The following is an 18,983-nucleotide window of genomic DNA, read 5'->3' as shown; positions in this document are numbered from 1 at the left end:
GTTCTGATAATTCACTATTTGCTTTGGAATAAAATGAAACTTAAAAAATATACTGGCAGAGGTAATCTACTTAAAGCAGAAATATTCTGTTCATTTTGAGCAGGTATGTGAAACTTTCTTTTGGGAGATTGTTTCTTCCATATTGCACAAAAATGGATATCTAAGGTGCATGAAATCTCGATACTGTGAAATACAGTGTAACAATTGGATTGCCTCTCAAGGAATTTTTTTTGCAAAGTACATAAGCTTTAATTTAGTTACATAAATGGGCACATATCAACAAACAGAACCTCAAATCTACATTAAAAAACACCAATTAATATGAACAGTTGTGCACCTGTACACTTATAGACTGCATGTACACTGAAAACCTTTCACAAAAAAAACTCAGGGACCACACTATTTTGTCCATTGCAGACAAGTGCACCATATGCTAAGGTTAAATTTAAGTGGTAATCCAAAGTATTCATGTGCCACATTCACACATGTACACAAAAATATGCACGTAGTTAGGGGTGAATATTCATCCACTGAAGCTATCATATATTCATTTCAACTGTCAGTGATTTTAGCATCTAAGTTGGATTTAGTCTGCATTCATTTCACAGAAGTTGTTGTTGTTGCTGTTTTTTTTGTAGGGTTTAACGCCATTTTTCAGCACACGATAGGCTATACATGGCAGCCAGTATTAATGGTGGCTGAAGAACCATGGAAAACCCTGGAAAGAACCACCGACACACGAGAAGCTAATGGCAAGCTTTCTCACATACCCACATTAGCCGAATCCGAGACATGAACCCACGCAGACAGAGGTGAGATGGCAGTGATCCGTAACGGAAAGCGCTTTAGACCACTCGGGGCCCATTCACAGAAGTAACTGGCCATACATTTTTAAATTTGCATTGCTCATCAGTTCTCTACTTAGGCATTCCTTGCTGAAGTCATCGCAAGAACTGCACTTTTGATTTTTGTTTTCATTGGTTTTAACACCCAACAAATCACTTGCTATATCATGCAGTGGAAATGGAAACCAATTATACACTGGGGGCCAGCTGATGCTCTCTCTACCAGCAGAGTTACTGTGACTCCCTGGGCACTTTCAACAAGATGGGCACTGCTGTTAACACATTAACATCTAGCGACGACTTAACGGGGCAGGTGGTAGTAGCCTACTGCAGAGCTCTGTAGCGTCGTGGTCATGCTTGATACACTAAAGTGGGTGGTATTATAGAAAGGTAGACAGATGTAGCTCTACAATGATACCAAATAATCTGGAATATCTAGTTGCCCTACAAAATACACATTTAAAAAAACTCATTTTTTTGGACCCGACTTTTTTCTACCCAAAATTCGCCCGTGGTCGGAATCGGATTTTGTGTCTGGATTTTAGACTTTTTGGTCTCAGATCTAAGGCAAACCGGTATGAACTGCAAACAGACAGATGAGCCTTTGCAAAAAGTTGTTGTTGTGGGGTTTAACGCCATTTTTCAGCACGATAGGCTATACATGGCGGCCAGTATTAATGGTGGAGGAAGAACCCGGAAAACCCCAGAAAGAACCATCAACCCACAAGAAGCTACTGGCAAGCTTTCTCACATGCCCACATTGGCTGAATCTTAGACTCGAACCGCCGCAGACAGAGGTGAGATGGCAGTGATCCGTAACGAAAAGCGCTTTAGACCACTCGGCCACTCGGGGCCCCTTGCAAAAAGTAGGATCAGATGGGCATTTGGAATAAAGAGTGGTCTCCATACAAAAATAATGGCTCCGTTTAAAAAAAAAGAACTCCAACTTTTACCCTTCTGCTCATGCGCGAGTCAAATAGCCAATGAATGTTTTTAATACAACTAGGCAGTATGTAATTGAAAGCTGACTGGGGTTTGGTGTTTTTGAGTCTATTCAGAAACAGCTTTCAAAATGTGTTTCCTATTCAATTTTCAGGTGAAAATTACAAAAAGCTCCAGGGGTCAATGTGTTAATGTAATGGGCATTTTTCTTTAGAAGTGGCAATTTTTTTGATCAAATGGCTTGCTCTAAAAAATTATATTTAGATTTTCATCTTCTGAAGAAGAAATAGAGAAAGCACATTCATATATTTATCCTGAATAAAATTAAAGGAATAATAATTACAATAAACCCCAAAAAAAACAATTTTACTGTGGTATTTTTGTGATCTGGAACAAAGAAGATGGGAGGGCTCTGGAAGGGCAAAGGGAAATGTATATAAAGACAGAATTATAGGCAATTACAAAAAACGTAACTACATATAATTTGACAAAACTGGACAAATTTTTGCATTCTACTTCAAATATTTTGCATCATATGGATGCAAGGTTTGATTTTTTTGTGTGTCCATACTGATTGGTTTGCATCCAGGATCCATATTCTTTTTCTTAAAACAGTATCCCCGATCCAATTCAAACTGTTATCATCAAAATCAATGAATAAAACTTACCATACTCAACATATTTTGCAGTCTATATCTGAATGAAATCAACAATTCTCAAACAACGTTTTACATTTAAATAAAGATCAACAGCAATGGCTCACAGTTGCTCACAGTTACAAATACAAATGCTTTCTACTGCATATGTCAAATCCCTATACACCTCCACCTACATTCACTCCATTCCTCATACAGAAGCCCAAGTTTTATAATGCAAAGTCCATCATACTAGATGTCTCATTTGACCATCATCATTAAAGAGGTTAATGTTAAGAATGGGCAGCCTGGTGTTGGGATAATGTGACAATGTGGGACATGATGCTACATATCTGTGGCATGTTGCCTCAGTGCTTAACATCACTATAAACTGCCACAATGCAGATCATAGCGATGATTGAAAATGTTTAAAGCTACATTAAAAATCCAAATCACACACATACACATGCAAAATCCATCAGATATTTGATATATCTTCCTGCTGTTGTATGGACAATTGATGTGATTTAACTGTTTCCAATTTATTTTTGTAGTCTGTTACATAGTCACATTGATTGGAATCCACATTTCAAGAAATTTGCTGCTTCTGCAGTCTACAATATACAAGCAGAATATTGACAGCACACTCACCCCAAGCCACCAGTAGAGACAATGTTTATGTAAATTAATTTATGGGCTATTACAGTACTTAGCATAAACTTTCTCCATGAATCCAAAATCCATGAATTTAATTAGAGGTCACATATGTCACAGGCATAAGTGTTTGTGTAAATTAATTAAAGGGCTTTTAGAGAACTAAACACAAACTTTAGATGTTGAAAATGCTGATGATATCAGAGACAAGATAGTAGATTAAGTGGCTCTAATTAGCAACAGTGGAGTGAAAGGTAGCCATTAAATAAGTGTCCTAAAATTTTGTTTCTTTGCTTGACCTGCTAATTTCCCCAATTCCTGCTAACTGACCTGCCACCACCACCACAACACTGCTATGACTGCATACCGTGCATGCTTGCTTATAAACAAGTTCAGTTATATGTCAACCTCCTACTTCAAGACAATAAATAGCAACATTTTACTATGCCCTGTTTATATGTCTTGGTGAACAAAAATATCCAACTGAAAGATCCACAATGCCTTCACTAAGAAATAAAACAAAACCAATAATTGTATTATCACTGATTATTTTACTGAATGGAATATGTCCGAAATTTTGTTTGTTTTTTGTAATAAATCCACAGAAATCCATAATGCTCAACATTTTAAATCCATTCATATGATAATAAATTTATTAATTTAATCATAGGTCACATATAACTGGTAGTGCAGAATGATCAGGTTGACAATATCCTGCACTATGTTAATTCCATACATCTTATGAATAAACAATGACTGTAAAGTCCACATTTTGTGATTCACACTATACTATAAATGTCAGTCTAATGTCATCTGGTTTAAACCCCAAAAATTCTGGTAGCTGCAAAATCAACAGACTCTAATCCTTGTCATGTGCAAGTGCCTCTGTTTAGTGTGGGTTTAGGCTCTCTAATTGATGCTTTGACCATACAGTCAGTGAAATCTCAATAAAAGATAACCACAAATGAAAGGTTGTCAATTGTCCAACATGATAACAGAATTAAATTAAGTACCCACAGTTAACTTAATACAGAACTCAAATTGGTACTTAACAAGTATCAAATTCATGGCTCAAGCAAATGATTATCTAAAAGGGCACTGTTAAGAGATTAAGATAAAACACACAAAGATAGTACTTAAACCACTCAAAAGAACCACCCATAGTTAACTGATTATAAGACTAGACTTGGCAACTGAAGTCACTTTTGAGGATCTAAGGTTTTATCAACTGCAAAAACAAAGTGAGTGCTGCCTCTATAAACCATTCTTAATGAGATCCTCATGAATATTAATGTATCGCGAAAAGGCAGCTTGGCAGATTGAGAAAAACATATGGTGTCCTACTGTACATCGAGTAATGATCTAAGCTGTTTGCCAGATATTTCTTTTGCATGTGTTGAGAATTTCATCACGGTTGTCTCCAAAATAAAAAATAAACCATGAGTTTGTTGCAATAATTAGTTGTCAAAAAAATCAAACAATTATTTCAGCACAGGTTATTGAAACTATATCACTGTAGTAAAATAAAAAAGCCAGAATATGGGAATTCTCTGACATTAACTTACTACAATTATAGAATTTCAATGGCTTGTGATTTAAGTGTGCATTTTTCCTTACATTTATACACATCAATAGGTTTTATCAAGAGTTTCATTAATTCTTATCCAGTCACATTCTCTCTCTCTCTCTCTCTCTCTCTCTCTCTCTCTCGTAATTTCATTGAACTTGTCCTCTCATCGTTTTCATTTTACTGGTGCAAATCCCTCTTCTCTATCGTGGTCATTTTGATTCTACTGTTTCTTTCTATTTTTTCAACGAGATAATAAAGTTCACTTTTTCTGCAATTACTACTTGTACATCAACTCATAATTGCCGATACGAATGCACTGTGCTGAGGTAGGCAGAGATTTTGATGACCTCCCTTTGTGGAATGGGACAAGGGGTAACATTTTTAGAAACCTACTGTTATAAAGCACACATAATGATACATACACTCATTTGCTTCATCAACAGAACCTATTTTGCGTTTGGATTTCTCTTTATTACATCATTCAGTTGCAAAAAAATACAAACACACCAACAATCATCCAGTTTCTTATCTTAAAATTTGGCCACTCATCATGACTTATTGCAACAATCCATTTTCTACAATGCTCCATCTTCTTCACTGATGGAATATGGTGGAAGCTTAAATCTATGTGAATTCTAGCATTGACATTGCACAACGGAACACAACAATATTCATCACGATTTTTTTCCCTTGCCAGTATCAATTGTAGCAGTCATGGTTGTGAGGTAAAATGAAGCTGGTGCCTAGCTTAGCCTCGTTTTAGATTCATTGACCCAGGGTCACATGAATACATGCTGAGAATGGTCTATAAGCAAAGGACATCTCATCTGACTTGCACCTGTCTTATGAAAAAAGGCAAATTCAAATCAAACATGATCAGTGTTTATACAGCAAACACAAAATATAATACAAATACTGCCTGTTTGGACTTGCACAAAAATTGGAAACAATATACTTGTCATAAAGATTCACAGTAAACAAAACTGATTGATACTTATCTCTGATAATATTTAATTTAATATTATCAAATTATTAAAATGCAAAATGTAGATACAAGTATTGGGCAATGAGAAGTATACCATAATAAAATGGATAAATACAGTGCATACCACACATGCATTTCTGAAAGGGCATGAAAATGTAAAAATATCTGAATGATGGCATTTTGTACACACAGTAGATATCTATTAGTCCTAGACTTTAAATAAAATCTGAATGCCATGCTAATAAGACAAACCCAACTCTGCATGAATAGTTTCCAGTATTAAAAAAAACAATACATGTACTTATAAGCAGGTATGTAAATTATATAAATTTTGGCCAGAAAATATTGAAACATGGCTAGTCCAGGGGTAATATAACCACAAAGTGTCACGAATGTCTATTCAGCCTTTTCCTGTGACACAGAGTAGGACAAACATGGGATGCAACTCCTGAAAATAGCAAAAATTTAAACAATCTGAAGCCTCATATCAAGTTTGATTTCAACCCATTCAAAAATCCTTCAAAATGTATATAGCTGGAACAAAAATGATAGGCAAAGTTCTCCAAGTCAAACATAGTCCATTGCTCTATGAAATTGTGGCAGAGAATGATGAAAACTGACTTGAACTTGATTTCCTTAATATACAGCCTCATATCTAATTTGATTCAATCCATGATGTCCTTCAAAAGTAACTAAGCGAAATTTATGATCTAACGGTATTTGTTAATATTTAATAGCACCTCAGCATGACAATGGCTACATGGTTCCATTTAAAAATTAAATGTTCTACAAATCTAAAAATGAAGAATTTCACAAATCTTAAGGAAAAATAACCCTTCCATATAAATGGAAACATGAAGTACTACAAGATAAAATTTAAAAGATAAAGATGCTAAATTTTTCTAAAAGGTATAAATTATAAATGACAAAAAGAATACAATGTATTAAGCAAATATTAAATTGTAATGCATAGTTCAAAGGCAAACAATGGACATTGAGTAAAATTTTGTGGGAAAATGACAAAAATTTAATAACTTTACCAGAGTTTTCCTAATGAAAACCACAAAGTTGTGTGAAGGTTACAGAGCGGAAACAAAAATTATGATGTTATGGGATTTTATAAAAAGGGACATTATGGGACAAATGGATATGGCTGGCACTATATTCCCCCTTCACAGATAAGGCAGTTGGTGGGGATGCATAAAAGCTAAGGTCAGTTCAGAGGTGATCAACTGAAATGAACTATTTGTCTTATCAAATCATCTTACAATTTTATATAACCCATGGGATGTAGTGGGGATGATATTAATGTAAATGGTAAGCTAGTCATTCTTTCATTAGCACATCTTAACAATGGCAGGAATTGATCTCCAGCAACTGAAATGAGTTCAGAAGTGTCCATACTGTTAATATGGTGAATCCCTGGGACCCATGTGGGTTCTCACTTGGGCATCAAAAGAAAGACAAGGTGGTACAGTGACCCAATACACTGGGTAAAAAAACCCAATATTCTCAAGAAAACCAAAGTACCGGTAGATATTTCTTTTCTCTTTTCTTTGTGTGTTTTAACTGCAGTAAACCACAAATTCCCTCTCCTCTGCAAATAAGAAACTTACTCATTGATACGTCATTTAATATAAAGCACAGAAATCTTCATGTCAGGGATATCTCTTAGAGGTTACAAAATGCATTCTGGTGGCATGGAGTGAAGTATATCACAACACCTAGCTGTTTTACAGTCAAGACAGATAAGACTCTAAAAGGTGGAGTAATATATTAATGGTAGCATGATTACCATAATGTGGACCATGTGAGTAAACAGAATGGTTATCAGAAACAAATGGTATGGAATATCAATCACATCATTACCTATCATGCATGGCAAAAAAATTTCAACAACCTGCCCATATGGCAAATAAAACAAAAATTACTTGCCCAGTGAGTGTGTCCATTTGCCCTGTGCCTATGCTTGACAAAAAGAAATGTATTTGTGCATACTGACAAATGTATTTAAAGACAGCAACAAATAAAAACAAAACATATTACAGGCAAGTACATAGATACAACTTTATAATTCCATTCAATCCAATCAAAATATTAATCTAAGTACAACTGTATAAAATCAAAACACACACAAAAAAACAGGCCCTTTATAGATATTTAACACCCTATTATTTACATTACCAGATTTTAAAACTAATTTGACCGGCTCTTCAAATTTTACTTGCCAATTCAATAAATAATTAAAAATTGTCACCTTAGTATAATTCTAATTTTATTAGCAAGTAATTAAACTTCTAAATATCTAACTGATGGCTAATCCTGTCTTTAAGAACAGCATTTTAACTAACAAGGCAAATATGCATAGGGCTTGATAACTTTCCATGCAGCCACTTGCCCTGCATGGCATGTGACTTGGAACTTTTATGTCTTCCATAAATTTGACTTGTCCTATACTTTATACAATTTTGTTTTATTTATGCTATTAATTGTTCATTGATTTAGCACAACTTGTTCATTGATTTAGCACAACCTGAGCATTCAGGATTCTTTTAATGTGCTGCATACGTTATAGTTCCAACTTTTTTCATGAAATTTCAATGATTCTTTCCCAATGCACCCCATAAATCCACAACTAAGGATGATTTTTGGTCTGATGTTAATTAGCAAATACAACACGCGTCTAAGCATAACACGCACTCGTGTATTACCTGCAGTTTTTGTACTCTGTGAAAATTATATTATATTACCCATAGACATATGTATCCTGCAGGTTTTCATAAAGAATAATAAATTACCAAAATCTGTGTTGGCTTCTTTTCATTATAAACATATTAAAAAATACACAGCGTATGGTAAATCATCCTTTCTGTTTACCACTGAACCACAGCAGATGTGTTTCAACCAAACTAGGTCAATTCATAATTAGTTTCCTCCCCTTGAGCCTTCTCAAACATTCCGAATGCTATCTTTGTTTAAATGCAGGTCCAAAGCTGTGCCTATCCATTCCCAGTAATTCAAAATCAATAAAATAGTCACCTACCCATAAATAATCGCCAGATTGCTTGAACTATAAACCTTCCAATTTTACAATATAACACAGGCTACAACTCAGAATGGATTCCAGAAACGTGAAATTCTTCCAGAAGTTGACTCGACTATGGTAGCTCTAAGTCCAACTACGACAGTGAATCAGACCAATCTATGGCAGTTTAAGAATTTAGTAAATACAACAATGCCACTCTTCATAAGTTAGTAAGTCATTAAATTGAAGACACTGATTTTATTATGTTGATCTGGTCTTGTTATTATATTGTCTTTAAACTTCTAAAATTTAGCTGAAAAATAAACCATAACTGTATAATCAACATTAAAGTCATTAACTATTTTGAATTTGGTGAGTTGTTTACAAAGGGAAATGGGCCTTTTAAAATATTACTACAACGTGGTATGATGAGTAAAAATCAAATTGTATTACACACGGTTGGGTGATATGCATGATTGGGAAAAACTTGGATAACGCACATTTTATTTGCTAATTGACAGTTGTTGTTGTTGGGTTTAACGCCATTTTTCAGCACACGATAGGCTATGCATGGCGGCCAGTATTAATGGTGGAGGAAGAACCCGGGAAAACCCCAGGAAGAACCACCAACCCACGAGAAGCTACTGGCAAGCTTTCTCACATACCCACATTAACCGAATCCTAGACTTGAACCCACGCAGACAGAGGTGAGATGGCAGTGATCCGTAACGGAGAGCGCTTTAGATCACTCGGCCACTCGGGGCCCCCCAACTGAAGGTAATACTAATTGCTACATGTGACAAACTGAACAGAATAGCACAATAAACTCATCATCATACTCCATCTAATCAAACTCAGCAGGACATATCCATTTAACATTTCTCTTACATTTTGAAGCACCATGCTGCTTTTCTGCAATTGTCTTTCGTATGATTGTACTTTTTTACATTTTCCTTTACAGTATTTACCTCCATGCTCATCACCAAGAAACTGCAAATGTCAGATCTGTATACCATTCTGACAATTATAGTTGACATCCATCAACGATCTGTCTTGATGAATGCATGCAAAGATCACTGTTTGCAGCTGGCATAAACAACCAATTTGTGAAAGCAGTTCATATTCTCAGTACCTTGTGCCTGTTCTGAATGAACTGCACTAAATACAAAGTTACTGATAACCAGTCACTAAAAATACAACAACTAAAAATAAAACTTTCATCATTTACCTTCTATATTGGAAAATTATAATTAAACACTTGGTTGTTTGACTCTTCTGACCATCACACTACTACTGGGAGATATTTCAACACAGTTGTAATGTAATGGAGCATAACAATACAAAAGCTGGATACTGAATGCTGATATAATGATAATGAAACAATTCAAAGTAACAGGATCCATAATTATATATGATTATTGGAGGGGCAGCAGTATGATGACGGGCTTCACAACAGGAAAGTTGTTGTTATTGTAGGGTTTAATGTAACAATTGGATTGCCTCTCAAGGAATTTTTTTTGCAAAGTACATAAGCTTTAATTTAGTTACATAAATGGGCACATATCAACAAACAGAACCTTGAATCTACATTAAAAAAACACCAATTAATATGAACAGTTGTGCACCTGTACACTTATAGACTGCATGTACACTGAAAACCTTTCACAAAAAAAACTCAGGGACCACACTATTTTGTCCATTGCAGACAAGTGCACCATATGCTAAGGTTAAATTTTAAGTGGTAATCCAAAGTATTCATGTGCCACATTCACAAATGCACACAAAAATATGCACGTAGTTAGGGGTGAATATTCATCCACTGATATTCATTTCAACTGTCAGTGATTTTAGCATCTGAGTTGGATTTGGACTGCATTCATTTCACAGAAGTTGTTATTGTTGTTGTTGTTGTTGTAGGGTTTAACGCCATTTTTCAGCACACGATAGACTATACATGGCGGCCAGTATTTATGGTGCATGAAGAACCCGAAAACCCCTGAAAGAACCACCAACCCACAAGAAGCTACTGGCAAGCTTTCTAACATACCCACATTAGCCGAATCCAAGACTCGAACACCTGCAGACAGGTGAGATGGCAGTGATCCGTAACAGAGAGCGCTTTAGACCACTCGAGGCCCCCACAACAGGAATGAAACAAATTAGCTATACTAAATAGACCAATCAATAACAAAAATGTCAAAAATTCTGTGGTCTGTACTCAACCAGAGTATACCCACATTTAGATAGCTCACTTCTACTTTCACTACTCTTCAGTACTATAAACATGCAGAAAGTTAATTTTTGGCACCATTTCTAACTAAAAAATTTAAAAATCTTTTGAACTTATGATCATTGTAACATTTGAAATTTCAACTATAAATGTCCACTTTATATGCAGAAATTGTGCTAACATTGTAAATCTAGCCTACCTACCCACCCACCCACTGTGACAGACATTAAAAGACCTTTAAAAAAAAATTATTTTCTATCATATCAGTGATAAGGAACAGATTCAGGTTGTTTTTTAACCAATTTTTTTAAATTAACTGTTCCTAAAAGATGAGTGCGAAGCTGTCCAAAGCCAGATTTAACTGAATGAAATTCACAATCTTCAGTAACCATGGAGTGTTTGTCAAAAGTACATGGTTCTTGCATCAATAATTACCCTGACAACTGCTGCAGGTGAGGTCTCATGTGAAAAGGACATGGTTCATGTATCAATAATTCCCCTGACAACCTTTACAGGTGAGATCTCATGTAAAAAGCAGCAGCAAACAGAAAATTCACCTAATTACTATATACAGCGAAACTCCTCAAAAGTTAACACTGTTGGGACCCAATTGTTTCCAGTTTTGAGAGGTTTCTGGCTTAATGAGGCTTTTGCAAATGTGAAAGAATATTTCTTTCTGAGCACTTATGTGATGAGAGAGAGAGAGAGAGAGAGAGAGAGAAAGAGAGCGAGAGAATGCAATGAAAAGTGGAATATTGGTCACAGTTTCCAACTTTTAAAATGTCAGTGTCATACTCTTCCTACCTTGTTGCTTGATTCTAGGTACAGTAGTATTATAAAAACCAACCTGGTTATGAGCCAAGTACAGAAACTCAACATTATCCAGTAAAATGTTAAATGTAGGTCACCATGACCTTCTTGGTTTGTAAGGGTGTGGTAATAATAAAAATTCATACCGTCATCCAGTTTGATGATTCTGGCATCAACACTGCTTGAGACCAAAACCAAGGATGTGAAGCACAAAATACAGGTCATAATTTTATAAATCTCTGAATAACACTGGTTCTGAGCTAAACCCCAAAACTTAACCTAAGTTGGTTGTTGTTGTTGTAGGGTCTAATGCCATTTTTCAGCACAAGACAGGCTATACATGGCGGCCAGTATAATTGGTGGAGGAAGAACCCTGGAAAACCCCGGGAAGAACCACCGACCCACGAGAAGCTACTGGTAGTCTTTCTCACGTACCCCCGTTAGCCAAGCCTGAGACTCAAACTCACACAGACAGAGGTGAGATGGCAGTGATCCGTAACGGTGAGCGCTTTAGACCGCTCGGCCACTCGGGACCCCAACCTAAGCTGGTAAAATGTAAAATTTATGTCACACGACTTCTTCTTTGGCAAGGATGTTGACAGAGATGCATACAAACATTGATGATTCTAACATATACATAGGTTGAGAAATAAACATAAAACGCAATTTGACCAAATCCGCTGCAGCAGGAAATATTAGTCACAGTGACCTACTTTGTGAAATGATGGTGAACCCATCAATACACATTCGCTCACCAAAGTTGATAAATGAGCTCAATGTCAAAACATAACCCCCTCGCCAAGTTTCATGATTGCTGGTATAGCAATATTTATAATGTGTGCAAACAAAATGAGGTAAACAACAGAAAAATAACCAAGACCGTACAACTAATGTACATGCATGTACAAATTTAACCCACTTAGCCCCATTAGCTTCAGTATGTGCTATGAAAACCACTCCAAACTGCTGCCTAGGACATAGAAAGAATGGCTGGTTGACATTCAAAGAGGTTGTAACTCTGTATATGCTTTAAATGCATGGATGCCAATACTGGGGATAGTACCATTATCAACATGTGGTTTTACACAAATGTGTTTGTGTGTGTGTGTGTGTGTGTATATATATATATGGTTCAAGCTAGATTTGAATGTTAGGGAGAAGTGACTTCTCCTTTCTCCTTTTGGACAGAACAGAAAGAAGTGGCAGCAAAGCAAGATACACAAAATGCGTGAATGTGTTGTTTTTATTCTCTTATTTGAATTATGCCATCAATTTCCCAGTATGCATATTTGCATTTAACATTGGTTTTAACCAATACTTTATTTTCAAGTAGAAAATTTTCCAGGTTCTATCTATATTTTAAACACATTTGGTGCATTTTTAAAAAGTATATATTCATATTCAGTGTTTTTTGGCAATGTGACTTAAAAAGAAAACAACTGAAGCTATACATTGTACTGAATTTTAACAGATTACAGTATTGTAATTGCAAGTTAGTACAAATGCTTAATCAAATACCCTTAATCAAGATTTTTTCTTTATACTTTCTTGAAGTTCATTATTAAATGGCATTTGAAAAGATTTATTAACTTGTCTGAAACAACCCCATGCAGCATGTACATGACAGAAAATGCACACGTCTTTCAGATCATACTCTTTGTCAAAATTTCTTGGTTGCCGATAAAACTTTACCATAACTGTTCATAGACAACACACTGATGAATTCAAGTCATTATATGAATGATCTAAACCCTTCTTTTCAACCAAACTGAGAGAGCCAACACGGAATTGCATCTATTTTTAGAAAGAGGGGTTTTCTTAACGTAACTACTCACTTTATAGTTTCAATATAACAGCCCACTGATATGACTGCAAATGTAAGATTTTATTATTTCTCTACATACTTGGTGTAACATTAGGCATTGGTAAATAGTATTTGCTTTGCTGTTTTTTCTTCTCCGTATTTTCACAAAAATGAGTAAACTCCACAACATAGCATTGTTCCATATATTTATGACCTACATAATTGCATTTTAAAGCTAAATAACATAATATCTAGTCTCTGCTTTCTTACTAATTGTATATTTTCCTGAATATATTTGCCCAATGGTTTACGAAAAGAGACAATCAAATAAAACAGTACTTCCCAGAACAGTGATGTCCACCATAACAGTTCCAAATGGATTTTTATCAAGAAAATAATGTACACACAGCAGTTACAATATTCATGTTACTGATTCTACTCTTAAAACTCAATTTTGCTATTTACATAAATTTAACTTTTGAAATATAAGTTATGTATGTTTTTATCATTAAAGGATAACTTGCAGAAATCAGGCAGTAATAGTTGCTAACTTACTCAGGAAATGGTTAATGGTCAATCAGCTATTAAAACACATGCCTGTGAATGTGCATGAGTTTGTTTGTTGGAGTAATTGATATCAACAATAACTACTGTAGTATCATCAATTTTTGTGGGGAACCAACATTTTCATGGTTTTTGTTGTTGCCCCAAACCACAAATTTAAATCCCCAACGAAAAACGAGCCACATAGGATGATGCCCCACCCTCGTTTTCTTAGTTTCATTCCTTAAATTAATACAGCTACTAACATTTGATAAATCAAGGTCAATAATGTAATCTGGTAATTAAATGTAGCTTTTACATGTGTTTCTTTTATTTTTTATTTTAACCTTTTGAAACAAGAATTATATATCATTTTATATTGTTTCAATGCACTCGTTTGATAAGGTATCCGATAGCTGTAACTTTACACTCACTGCCTTAAATCGATATGTGAGGTAAGTAAGGATAGAGAGCAAACAGAGAAAAAGCATAAGGTATTCAAACAATAGTAATACTGAAAATGAAAGAAAATATAATACAGTATATGAAATAGCAGTATATGAAATAAATTTAATACTTATTCAAATCGATTCTTCATTCGAGTACAACTGTTGTTGAAACATTTCAATCCTTCTGAAAGCACATTTCATTTTGTCCATGCATTTTTAATCCAAAAGAACAACAATCCTGTAAAATACTATAACTATTTCTTGAAACACTATTATTAATGAAACACTGTATATACACCAATTACAGCAGAGTATTAAAGCTCACACTTCACATTTTAAGAAAGCCAATATGTCAATATCATGTCAATCAAGCCTCATGTTACTCACGAATTCTTCTCAGGTAAATAATCCCCATATTGCTGAATTAAACTGGTCCATTGCTTTCTCTAAACCACAGATAATTAGGTCCAATCTTTCACTCATTGTCGCATGAGCTGCAATTATCAATTCAATGTGAACTGGCTTGATTATTGAGGCTGCAAGGTTTTACTAATAATGTACACTGATCGTCACCAGTAACATCTTTTTCTGTAATGGCATCCATGACCTATTTAGCATACCACTTGTGAAAGTGTGACTTCAATTCTTCTTTGTACTCTTTATTTACTGTCAAGTCTAGTGGTTTAAGTCGGTCTGTACAAGAGACAGGCCCAAACATTACCTGCCTGGTAAGCAAGCACCTGCACCATGTCCGCAGCTTCTGATGGGTTAGGACAGTGCTGTCCAACCTTTTCGACACCATGGGCCACTGAAAATGTTTTTCTTGAAGCCAAGGGCCACAGCAGAAAACTGAAAAGCAATGACTATATAGCTGCTCAAGCTCTGGCAGGCCATTTAAAATCAGCCTGCGGGTTGGACAGCACTGGGTTAGGAAGTCCAGTAACGGGGGGGGGGGGGTTAAGTTGAATTTTACCAATCTTAAGCCACTGTGTTAATGCCATGATCCTCAAAAAGTACTGATGGTGCAACTTGATGGACAGTAGTTTAAGTAAGATATCATTCATATGTACTTTAATAACCAACTGGCCTAGTGTTGTTGAATGCATGAGCTTCCTCTTATGCTGAGCACTCAAACGAAAACATGGCGAAAGTGCTTAATCTTGACAGGTGTTTTACTAGTGATCATAGAGATGGAAGCATTGTTTTAGTGTTGTTGGCTGGGTCAGCTTCAACTGATGTTATTCACTTGGCTGAAAACACGGTGTAAGTATTAAACTTGCCAGGTCTTTGATTTGTGATCATGCAGGTGGTAGTATTGTTTTAAACATTAAAGTAACTGCCATTTGCATTGGCATAGTTCTATTCTTTTGTAGTCTTTATTTTGGGTATTTGTAGAGGTCAAACCATGAATTTAAGAACCCATGAAAATGCCTTTTTATTTTACAAAACCACGAAAATTGAACCCAATGAAAATAAATGAAACAGCAGTATTTGATGGCCTGAAGTGTACATTTTGCCTTGAGCTAAATATAACATAACACTGGAACTAACCTGGCCAAATCAAAGGAGCATCTCAAAAGGGATGGTAATTTAATGTTCCTTTAAAAAGAAAATCACAGGATGAAGTCGTTTTTGCCTTACCAACACATGGCTGCGAAGTTTACACTTTTTAGGTGACTTAGTTGCCCACTTCACCATGTAGCATGACCCCTGTATGTGTGTGTATAATATATATATATATATATATATATATATATATATATATATATATATATATATCTATATATATATATATAATGTAAGAGACCATGCTGAATTTGAACATTATATTCAGATGGTTGTTATATGCAGCAATATGGCAGTAGATCATTACCTGTAAATCTGTTTTCAGCCATTTCTGATCATGTCGCAGCTGTGGGCGAAGCCGAGTTTCTTTGGTCCAGCGCATTTCCAAACTAACTCACCACCAACTCCACGGACTTGGCATCAGTGACAAAATTACTGCAAGATAAAGAAAAGTGTAAACATGAGTGCACTCTACCAGTGATCAATGTTATGTTCTGCTTAGGATGACAATCATATATCCTTTCATTTATTGAAGTAATTTTAGAAAAAGGTAGTCATAGTACTATAAGTAAATGTGTTCAGTGCAGCAATCAGATGACCTGCATTTATTTGTGAACATATCTAAGTGCAATGTATTAACTGCATTTTATCATACAAGCTTTATAAATGGTAATACATATTATTATTTTACTGACTGACCTGGAGTCAACAACACAATCAAATGTCAACAAAATGCAACATACTAATACCTTTTGTTGGACATAAACAACAAAAGTCAACAATACTTCACAAACATAATTATTTAATGATTTCATTTTAGCATCCTTAAACATAAAATAAAGTACAGTCAGAGAGAGCATGCTGGTGGCCTAGTGGTTAGAGTGTATGCCTCAGATGTGGTAGGTTGTGGGTTCAAATCCCAGCTGAGTCATACCAAAGACTTTAAAAAAACGGTATGAACAGCTGCCTCGCTAGGTACTCAGCTTTAAGAGGTTAGTGTTAGGACTGGTCAGCCTGGTGTCAGGATAATGTGACTGGGTGGGACATGATGTTACATGTCTATGGCATGATGCCCCAGTGCTAGATATCACTATAATCTGTCACAGTGCAGACATCTTCGCAATATGACTGATTTTTTTTTAAAGCTACATTAAATATCTATATCACACACACACACACACACAAGCAGAGAGAGTACAACCAATTTCCTGTACTGCTTTTCTGAAGTAAATGAATTCAAGTCACCCCTTTCAGACTTAAAGTTACCGATTCTAAGAGATTTTGTTTGGTTTCTGATAAACTATCATAAAGGAATTTTCATGACTATTCAGGGATGGTGCTGGCTTTAAAATTGCTGTCACCAAAAAAATCACCAACCTCAAGATTTTGTCAGCAATTTCAAAAATTACATTTTTATAACACAGTAATATCCATTTATCTCAACATCCTCGGGACCAAGGTAATAGTATCGACATAAGAGAATGTTTAGTTGAGGAGGGCTTAAAATAAGTTGAAATTTCGCAAATAAGTGACAATTTTAAGAGATGACCTGTGGTCAGTAACTAGGATTTACACAGAGAAAAAAAAAAATGAGTCTGAAATATGCTTGAAAATTGGCAACTTACATTTGTGTAGTACATCTCACAATGTGTTAAATACTATGCATGCATATGAAAAATCCATGAATATGAGTATTCGATCAAATGTTAGAAAATTTATGCATCAGTCAAATCACGTTAGAAAACACAAAACATATATAAAAAATGGTAGTCCATTTATCTGTATCCCATTGTCAACACACATTTCATGAAACTATTCACTTTGATATTTATTATCCTAGTAGCATCTGGCTGTATAGTTATTCACATGTACTTAAATTGGTCTGAATTTTGGTCAGCCAATGACAACTACCATGATGCTGAGTCTACCAAAGAAATGAGGCTATTCATGAAAACATGAACAAATTAAAAAGTTTCACATTCTTGTGAAATGTCCCACCTTTATTTAACTCGATGGCCAGATATCTACTGTTTCAAAATATTGGAACTTTAATTTGGGTTTTAACTGCCACTGGAAGCAATCGTAAGCATTAACTTTTTTTGAAGGTTTATGTGTTACTGATGGCACCACTAAAGGCATTCTCTGAAGGACCAAACACCTGCCCATTTGTTATTGCTGTGGCAACATCAAATAATCGTAAAACTTTGATGGAGACATAATTTTTTTTATTTGCTTAGTATATATATATATATATATATATATATATATATATATATATATATATATATATACACAGAATGATCAATGCTTCAAAGGTAATCAGTTTTCTTCGAAGTTTCAGCAAAACTAATTTTTCTGGTACATATTTCAAAAAGGAAAAAATTGCCATCGTCTGGTAGATTGAAGTCATTCCCATTCCCACCTTCAGAGGTGGTCAATTGTAGCTAGTCAGGTAGCGTGACCATTTGGGTTATATGACAGCACAGAGTACATAGGCCAGACATCAGCATAAGCGGATTATGATATAACAATACAATGTTAAGGTGGTTTGTCAATATGAACAAATGATTTATGTAACAATAGATTCTAGTGCAATTTTATATCCAAGTTTGCGGTTTCCTGTCATGGTGCCTTTGAATTTCTCAACTTCAAACCCAAGACTATATACAATTTTTAACAGCCAAAAATGTTGTTGCGAAAAAGATCACCAGATGGTACATTTTCTCACCAATAAGGAAAAAATTAACAATATACCCAATCCTTGCTATTGTAAATATTTGCCAGAGACATAAAAACCCAAGCTTCAAACATGAGTAAAATGGGGCATATGCTGGACTCCGATACTTAGGTGAAATTACTTCTCTTCCATGCCTGAATAAGGCAAACTTGGTAATAACAGAGGGAAGTTAAGTGAGTACAGTAAGT

The 18,983-nt window shown here is 35.2% G+C and overlaps 1 protein-coding gene across 8 annotated transcripts in view; it reads right to left on the bottom strand.

Annotated features, from left to right (window-relative positions):
• Positions 1-18,983, bottom strand: part of LOC149798376 (E3 ubiquitin-protein ligase HERC2-like) — a 246,570-nt gene that overhangs the window by 226,280 nt on the left and 1,307 nt on the right. For all 8 annotated transcript variants that reach the window (XM_089963537.1, XM_089963538.1, XM_089963543.1 and 5 more), the window contains exon 2: positions 16,366-16,493. In XM_089963537.1, coding sequence (XP_089819663.1) covers positions 16,366-16,440 — 75 coding nt within the window. In that variant the 5' untranslated portion in view covers positions 16,441-16,493. The remainder of the gene's footprint in view (positions 1-16,365; positions 16,494-18,983) is intronic.

Source organism: Sinohyriopsis cumingii, chromosome 6, assembly GCF_028554795.1.
Source record: "Sinohyriopsis cumingii isolate HCF-2022 chromosome 6, ASM2855479v2, whole genome shotgun sequence".
NCBI classification, from domain to species: domain Eukaryota; kingdom Metazoa; phylum Mollusca; class Bivalvia; order Unionida; family Unionidae; genus Sinohyriopsis; species Sinohyriopsis cumingii.
Note: the sequence above shows the minus strand (reverse complement) of the source record. Positions and strands in the feature narration are given on the sequence as shown.